Here is a 9,449-nt window from a genome sequence, read left to right on the forward strand (position 1 = left end):
TTAATGTATTTGTGGATTTTCCATCAGTGCCTAAACCTTATATCAACCTTTTCAATGGTCATACTGACCATATGAGACTAGTGACAACACTGTTATATGTCATCATCACTAATCATAAACAATGTTAGTGCTTCCTGCCTCCTGCAGGGAAGAGTCATCTAGACAGTTGAAAAGGGATTTCAAGGCTAACATAAATAGTATGACCAAACCTAAGTACACTGAATATACAAATAGTCTTAAGTTGTATATTTGGGCAAAATGACATCAGTGTCTCTTATGTCTAACCTTTGATGCATACAAATATGTGAAGGATGCATTCTAGGTAGATAGAAAGTCTGGCATGTATAGATACAATTGTCTGGCAAAGTTGGACGTACTACATTCTAATAGACATTTATTTCTAATAAAGGACTACAAGAGATGGTTAGCAAAACGAATGTAGTCTGACAATGGGATTATACCTGAAATGAGTACAGGAATCATAATTCTTTCTTGAAGGAATGAAGTCAAGAAATGCCACTCTTAGATTGAAGAGAAGATAAAAGATATTCACTCTTCATAATTCCTGTACTGGTTACCATTAACTGCACTATGTACTTCTTATACCAGCACTAGTGCTATCTGTATAATTCCACACCTGGTATTTTAGAACAGAGCTAGTGTTACCATGGTAACACTTAAATAAAAGAAGACATACCTAAAAAGGATGACTTCCTTTCCCCTTAACTGACAGTCCCAGTCAATTATCTGTTCATCGTAGAATAAACAGCAGAGTAAATAAGTTACCTGACATCACCACATATTGCTTCAGATCATGGACTAGCATAGCATAGTGTTTGTAGAACATCCTGGATGATCCTTATCCAGTGCATGTCCGAGGACAAGTGAGGACCCAAACCAAAAATAGTTTATCACAGAAATTAGGGGCAGGTTTCAATACACTACCTGCCGCCACTTCAAAGTTTTTCAGTTCATGCACTTGTTTTGCATAGTGTTTGTAAAACACTATGGATGATTTCCATCCAGTGTATGAACGAAGACGTTCAAAGTCCATGTACTGAAAGAAGTTCAGTGATGAAGCAATCTTTCTTTGATCATGACCTGTGGGAGTACTGTCCGGATCCGCTCTACGAATAAAGTAGGTGAGCTTCGCCTTTAGTTGATTTAGAGATAAATTTGATCCCGAAGTTTCTCCTTTAAAGAGCTCTCCTCCCTTGAAGTCTGAAGTTCCACGAAGATAGGCCTTTAGACACTCTACAGAACATAGAGAGACATCTTCCTTCAGAGGACAGATTCTCCAGGGACCCCACCTCTTAGTGGGTAGCTCGTTTTTAGCGAGAAATGATGGATCAGGAAAGAGATTCAGTTCTCCTAAATCTGTGAACTGAATGTGGCCCTCATCTCTCGATAGAGCCACCATTCCACTAACTGTAGCCCCACAGGCTATAGCGAACAGAACAATCTTCATTGTTCACCGATGAGGCATAATGTAAGACCTTGTCCAAAGACCAAGAGATGGGCTTTGGTGGTGCTGCAGGCCTCACATGCTTTCGGAAACTTGTTAAAGATTTCATTTGCCAGATCCACTTAGAAGGCATATAGGAGAGGTCTAGTCAAGGTCAAATTGCACGTATTTATCGTATTGGCCGCCAACCCCTGCCTATGAAGGTGGAGAAAGAAGGACAGACAGAAGTTCATAGAAATTTCTTTCGGTCCTTTTGATTTAACAAACTCCACCCACTTCCTCCAGGAAGACTCATATTGTCTTCTAGTAGACTTACCCTTTTATTCTTCTAAGAATTCTATATTGCCTTCAGAGATCCCAAACCTCTTTCTAACCGCTAGGGCAAGAAATTCGTGAAATGAGGGGTTTGGGTTCTCCGTGATAAACCTAAGGCAGTTTATTTTTGAATCTTTAGAAATATAGCTAGGATCGGAACTAGGACCGGCCTCATCTAGTCTATCAGCCTCATTAGAGGATCCTCGTAAGGGGCTATTTAACGAGGTACTTTCTTGAAGATGCTCGTGATGACAAGAATGAGCTGCAGTTCCGGGACTTGTTCCCATCTGGGATGGAATATGTCTGCGTCCATGGACCATTTCAGCTCTATCTCCTTGGATTGAGATAGAGTATCCAACGTCACATCGTGGATCAGTTGTAAGTGAACTGCTGTTAGGTGCCTTTCCTTTAAGAAAGGGATGGGTAACTTCACCAGAACTGTACAAGATGTTCGATTGTGAAGTCATATTTGATCTCTTCAAGCATTTGATGTGTGTTTTCTCCAGACTCTTAATGCATCCTTCCGATGTGCTCATTGCACAAGGTCTGTCAGAATTGCGAACCGGGGAAAGTTTAGCGTTTTCCCTTGTTAGCGTTTCGGGAATCTGATCAATCAGCTGAGTCTCTTGATGGTCTTGAAAAACTTTACAACGTAATTGGAAAATTGATACAAAGCATAATTATCTTATTTTAATGAAACTTTCATAAAATTATGAACTTTGAAAACTTTAATTAAACAACGAAGAAATTGAATATATAATGAAAATGGTTTCATATATTGCTGCTCAAATTAAAACCAATGCTGTTATTGCTGCTGTCGAAGATGATCGCCTTAAATAGAGGTCAAAGCGATGGTCAAGCATCTCCAACTTCCAATTACCATTTTCAAGAACCCCTAGATAAGTATAAAATACCAAATATCAGTTACACTTCAAGTGGTGACTTAAAATTATCGGAATCACTAATAAAATATTCAAACATAGGAATGCCATTCCAATATATATATTGTATCAATAATGGATTTCACTTAACATTATCAAATAATAATTACCTAAAAGCAATGGTCCACTTTGCGTATTAAGTATATCACTAGTATACAACGAGCCAAATTGACAGTAAGGCCGAACGAATAACCACCTAAGTAGTAAAAACAACTAATGTAAATAAACTACTAATTAACGTAAAAGTGGCAAAAATGAGAGAATACCAGAATATGATACAAAATTTAATTTATCTAACCAGCTCAAAGTAACTGAAGATAAATGAATTTCTCAGTTATGACTGGGAAATTATAATATGGCAATTCCATAAAAATTGTAAATGATATGAATATTAACCAAGCGTATATTTATTTGTGGGGGCTAAAAAGCAAAGCAAGGGACTTTCATTATCAAATGAACTATGGATTATAAATCACAAAATTTAAATGACCTTTAAAATGATGACGTACCTCACAACCCATACTGTCCGTGTATGCTGTTCGTAAATGAAACAAATTACAATTTCTGTGTTGGCTCTTGATGAGGCTTCCAAGAAGAAGGCAACGTAAGATGCGGATCCATGGTACAGATCACTTATTTTTTCACCATGACGATAAAGAGGCCAGCAAATCCAATGTTGTCACTGGTGAAGATGGCTAAGAACTAACTATATTTTCATGGAAAGCCGTCCACTTCTCCTTTCTGTAAGAAATGTATAACGAGCAGCAAGTCCCTTCAACGACCCTAACCATCTTAAGTTTTAACAGGTTATTAAGGAATTGTCATCATTTTATGTGAACCAAAAATGTTTAAATACTAAAAATGAAAGTTAAAATAAAAACAATCCTTTACAAACTTACTAAATTACCATATTATAAAAAGAAACAGAAAACAAAAAATAACTGTTATTTTTCAACACTCCCGGGGAAGAAATCAAATTTTACATAAGAATTATGTAAATTTGATAAAATAAAGAAAAAATTATAAGTCTGAAATAACATCGTTTAGAATGGTTTTGAATTTTTGCCGTGATATCTCAGCAGCTTTTCTCTGTGGACGTTTTCTAGAAACGTCCATGCCTGGAATCTCTTCTTTTAATGCTACAGAATCCTCATCATCATCATCTGATCCTACAGCATCCTCATCAGACTCCTTCCTCAAGAGTGGTATTAAAGAAGTAACATGCCTTTTGGTTATTTCATTGGTTTTACCCTTCAGAACTTTCGCAGCAGTTACCTCTCCGTTGATATTCTTGAAAACTTCTTTGACAATTCCCATAGGATAATTAACAGGTTTATATCCATCATCCTTAATCAGCACAATATCGCCGATACTGATTTGTTTATGGTTTACAGGAGCATATCTATCCTTCTTATCAGTAGCTTGTTTAATTAAAGTGTTCATGAATTCCCGATGATAGATTTCCAGCAAGTTAGTTCTAATTTGTTTCAGCTTCTCATAAGATGTTTTAATTTTATGTACAACATCAAAGGCAACCTGAAAATCCTCATCAGAATCAGGGTCAGCTTGTAATGCGGGAATAATATTCAAAGAGACCAATGAATATCCATGAATAAGTTCCTCTGGCGTTATAGGGGTTGGTACATTATTAGAACAATCTCTTAATGCTTCTTTAAATGCAATCGGCCTTCTATTGATCAAATGTACAGCATGACAAACAAGATATTCAAAATCCCTAAATTCAATGACATTATTTCTGATTGACTTCCGTATCATATGCTTGGTCATTTTGACTACGCTCTCAACCAATCCTCCAACCTGACTGCAGCCCTTATAGTACTGTTGAAAATGGACTTTCTCAACATTATTATCAGTTAAATACTGAACAGTCTCGGCATCCTTCAGGAAATCCTGAATAATATTGGCTCCTGCTACTATTTGCGTACCCAAATCACTTACTATAAACTGAGGGACTCCATATTCAAAAGAATGCAGTGACAAAGCACGCAAAAACTCTTCAACTGTCATATCCATACAGATCTTAAGATTAACTGCTCGTGTGAACATGCATGAAATAACAAGGATCCAAACCTTGACTTTATCTTTCCCTTGTCTCACATAAAATGGACCACAATAATCAAGGTATACGTTACCAAAAGGTTTATCAGATGAACTCAATCTAGATTCCCTATAGGCTGATTGATTGAGTTTGACAGGTCTTTGGTTATATCTCCGTTACAACACATTCCTTCAGAATCCTTTTTACTGTTGAGAAGAATTTTGGTATCCAGAATTTCCTACGTAATTCTGTCCAAAGGGCATAGCAACCACCATGTTTCAAAAGCAAATGTTCATCCAATATAATAAGTTTTGTTAGAGTACTCTCTCTTGATAAAAGAATAGGATTAGTTTGGTTGGTTACACTGCGCTTCTCATTAAATTTACAATTCACTCTTATTAAATTATGAGTGTCTGGATACAAATTCAACTGTGATATCAAATTAGGCATAGCCATCTTGGTTTTAGAGTTACTACTTAAATAGTCAATAACATCTGGAAAATTTATTTGTTGATCCCTAGAGATGATTTGAGTCAAAGCCTTAGAGCGGAGGTCCTTCTTATCAAAGCCATGTGAATTGTTTATAAACCCTTTCCATCGATCCCAGCATTCCAGAAGTTTCGCATATCAACTTATTCATATTTGAATATCTATCTAGAGGTATTAAGTGCTCTAGTTTTACAGTTTGGCTTTCTTTTATACTGGTTGATGCACTATATGCCTCAATGGTTTCTAAATTCTCGACCATTGGTACTTTGAAACCTAAAAGGTCACTTCTACTAGCTTGATCGAGATCACGTATATTGGGACCCTTATGGTAATTAGACTTCATTAAGCTTTTGAGTGACAGACATCGTGTAATTTTGTCGGCTGGGTTGTCCATTCCACTCACGAAGGAGAATCCAACACTTCTCCCCTCACATAGCTTTATTATATGATTCAGTTTGTTCATTACGAACACTGACCTTTTCTGCATTTTATCAAACCTATGAGAAAATGACTTAAGCCCCGACAGGGCAACAAAACTATCTGAGAATAGCCCCAAGTCAACTATTTTGATGGGCACCAGGCACTGTGTGCCATTCAGTTCATTATAGGTATCCAACAAAACCTCTGTACCCAAACATATAGCCTGTAATTCGAGTGAAGGAATGGACTTTTCATGCAATTTGGATCCAATGAGTCTGTTTTTCGCTAATACAAAGCTTCTTTCACCACTTCTTATATTGCATCAATATACAACAACTCCATAAACTCTTTTGCTAGCATCAACATAAGCCTCAAGTTTATATTCATCTGTCCTTACACCAACACATCTCTGAAGCTCAAAAACAGGAGCAGAATTTACTTGGTTTGCAATATTTTTCCATTCCTTTTGTTGAAAGTCTCTAAGTTGTGTATCCCATCCAAGCGTCCTCTCACATTGCAAGTCCTGCATAAAAAGTCTAGCTCTGTTAAGAAGAGGACCATTTATGTTGAAAACATCATAATTAGATGCAATGGATCGCAAAATTTCCCTCTTTGTATTAGCCTTTTCATCAAGGCCCAATTTCCTGGTTGAAATTGTATCACTCCCTCGATTCCAGATCATCCCAAGTAATTTCACCTCCATCTCAGATTTCTTGCATCCTACATCCGATTGCATATTTTCTCCATCAATTTTATCTTGTAGTGTAGAATCATGAGAAAACATCTGCTGTAGTTCAAATTTGTAAGGACCAAAAATACCCTGTAAAATCTCATATATCCAATTCAAGGTTTCAGATGATTCACATGTAAATCCACCATTATCCATATAGAAGAGCTGATACATTATCCATTTCTTAGTCTAGGATTATCATTCTTGCTATCCAGTACTAAAATTTTGAAAAGAGCCAACATCAAAATTGTAGGACTGCATCGAAGTCCAAAAGGAAGACGAATATTTTTGTAGGCAATTATAGAGAAATCCCCTTTCTTAACATTCTTATACTACAAAAAGAGTAACTTCTGCTGATCAAGCTCACTGAGTGCAATTTGATTGAATGCTCGTTTAATATCGAAGATCAGTAATCTAGATCCGAATCTCAAATGAAGCATTGCAGACGTTATCTTCTGATTGAGTGATGGGCCAGCATACATAGCCTGATTATGATTGACCGTCATTACACTGGACCTGCTAGGTTCACAAACATTGGACAGGAAAACAACTCTGCATTTTGTTGTTTCCCGATCTAGCCTAAAAACTCCCATGTGTGCTAAAAAACTGCACTCAGGATGCTCATCCATGTACCTTTCTAGATTTGGCATTCTTTCAATTATTCCAAGTTTTTCTTGTTCTTTAAAATTTTCATTCATAAGTTCCAAATTTGCCTTGTTCCTTTGTAATTTTCTCGTGTTGGATCTCAATACAGCCTTTGCAAGGTTGAAATTCCGTCCAAGCAAATGACAGCTCTTTTCATTCCATAGAAGAGGCATCTCTAGCCTTCCTTCCTCATTTCTTCTTGCGTTATCAAGGGTAAACTTAATAAAATTTGCATTACAATCTGACATAAAGTTTCCATCTTCATGGTCTGGTTCACAAATAGATTTCTCATACACAGACTGCAGCATCTCCTCAGGTGCACGTCTCAGCTCTGATTCTTCAATCATACCTTTTTCATTTAAAATAGCGAAGTTAGCTTGAACCTGCACCTCGCAATCCAAACTTAAGCCACTTGGCTCACCCATAGAACTTCCAAATCCAATATACTTGCAGCATCCATCTATGCCATCAAATACAGGGGATTTGTTTCCATTTAACTTGCATGTTTCCTCATAATAGGCAACCGAGCGAGAGTGCTCCGAACACCAAGAACAAGAAAAATCCTTTGAAAGATAAGGTAGATTCTGTTGCATAATCTTGACATTACCCATTAACATCACTCCTGCAGCTGATCCCAAATAAACAGATGGGTGATCATTGCCAAATTTTACTGAAAAATCTAATAAACAATGGGCATCATTTGTACCGAGTATCAAGTCAATATCCTTTATTTTATCACTACCATCAGTCAAATATTTATCAGCTAATTTGAAGCCTTTTTTGGCAAAGGCCCTGGCCACTTCTGAAATTCCTGGCAATGACAAGTTTATATCTATGCTTGGTACAAACAATGCATGTATTACACATGCCTTATCATCAAAGTTGCACTTTAATTCAACTATCTTAGATTTATACTTCTTACTTGAATTAAAACCATTGACTGTTAAAGAGACATTATATTCTAACACTTTCAACCTATTATCACTTGCAAGTTTTTCAGTTACAAAACTGGTCTGACAGCCACAGTCCTTCAAACCTCTAACAAGGGCTCCATTCAACATTTCACAGGTAAAAGTTGGCAAAACAGAGGCGCCATCAGTGGTATGCAAAGCCTTAGTTATAATCATTACATCACTTGAGGTTTCCCTGTGTTTTGAATTACCCGCTTTTACTTCCTTGCTACCTCTCGCATTCATTTGTAGTTTTTCATCATGAGATTTTTCACCTTGATGATCACACAAAAATGAAAAATGCCAACCCTTACAAAAATAGCATTTCTTAAAGGATTTAAACTTGCATTTGTCAGTGGTATGTCCAATGTTAGCACATTTCTTGCAACCATTAAGTTCTTCTAAGCGTCTCAGCTTATGCTCAGGTTCTTTATATTTTATACACTTATGTGTTGCATGGTTTTCCTGGCAAAGAGTGCACCTTTTCCTCGGAGAAGCGGCGTCAGCAGTACTAATTCTGTTAGTTTCATAATCCTCATCTTTAACATTAACTGCAAGTGATGTAGAAGATTTTCCTCCTTGTTTCCTCCTTTCATTAAACTTCCTCGTGACGTCCATATAACGTTCAGATGCTTCAAAGAATTTTTCCTTTATCTCCTCAAGTGATGGACGCACATGATTAGTCACATTTATTAGCCGAGCTTTAAAGGAGTCATTCATGCCTTGCCAGATGAAATACTGCAAAATATCATCTACTTTGATTTCCAATGTAGAAAAAGTTTCAGTTACATTAGTAATTTTTCCAATATAGGAAAAAGGATCAGTGCCGTACTCAAGCTTCATTTCACTTAATTGCTTAATTACATTGAATTTCTGCAGCAAACGAGAAGCCAGTGCTTCTTTAAGCAATTTCTTAGCATCAGTATAGGTCTGCTTTGAAATTTCAAGATTCTCGAGTAAAATTAAGGCTCTGCCTGATACCTGTTGCTTAAGAATTAATAGTTTATCTCTCTCAGTGTACGAATATGTGGCAATAGCCGATTCAAACTCAACAAGAAATTTTTCAACATTTTCACTTTCGGTGCTAGCGTAAACCGGAAATGGAACTACAGGACTCTTTAAGAGACTTCTTGCGGTCGCAGAATCCTTGGCCTCAGGCTTAGAATCCATCAATTATAAAACAGCAAAACAGGTATTTAATTTATCTGAGTAACAATCACAAGACTGCAATTCTAATAAGAACTCCTCTTCATTTGTCCCATCTCCATACAAAGACTTATGGATTACAGTATTAAGACTGTTCAACTGATCACTGTACGATACCAATTTAATTTGAACAGCCTTCAACTCAGTTTTATTCATACTCGTGAATTTATCATGTTCATTAAACAACCGCGTTACTTGGCCACGAATATATTTACGAGTCTTTAAGTCT

General features: G+C 36.7%; 2 protein-coding genes across 2 annotated transcripts; both read right to left on the minus strand.

Moving 5' to 3' along the window:
* Window positions 1–3,741: 3,741 nt before the first annotated feature.
* On the minus strand, window positions 3,742–4,857 carry LOC137650873 (uncharacterized). The gene has a single exon (XM_068384028.1). It carries the CDS (start codon window positions 4,786–4,788, stop codon window positions 3,742–3,744), a length of 1,047 nt encoding a protein of 348 aa, XP_068240129.1. The 5' UTR covers window positions 4,789–4,857.
* A 1,894-nt stretch (window positions 4,858–6,751) lies between these two features.
* Window positions 6,752–9,184, minus strand: LOC137650874 (uncharacterized). Its single transcript, XM_068384029.1, has one exon. It carries the CDS (start codon window positions 9,182–9,184, stop codon window positions 6,752–6,754), a length of 2,433 nt encoding a protein of 810 aa, XP_068240130.1.
* Between the last annotated feature and the right edge of the window lie 265 nt (window positions 9,185–9,449).

This window comes from Palaemon carinicauda, chromosome 12 (genome assembly GCF_036898095.1).
Source record: "Palaemon carinicauda isolate YSFRI2023 chromosome 12, ASM3689809v2, whole genome shotgun sequence".
In the NCBI taxonomy this organism is placed as follows: Eukaryota; Metazoa; Arthropoda; class Malacostraca; order Decapoda; family Palaemonidae; genus Palaemon; species Palaemon carinicauda.

Bases quoted from the DNA above. Each gene is read 5' to 3' on its own strand.
- LOC137650874 (XM_068384029.1), bottom strand. From the start codon at position 9,184: ATGGATTCTAAGCCTGAGGCCAAGGATTCTGCGACCGCAAGAAGTCTC.
- LOC137650873 (XM_068384028.1), bottom strand. From the start codon at position 4,788: ATGTTCACACGAGCAGTTAATCTTAAGATCTGTATGGATATGACAGTT.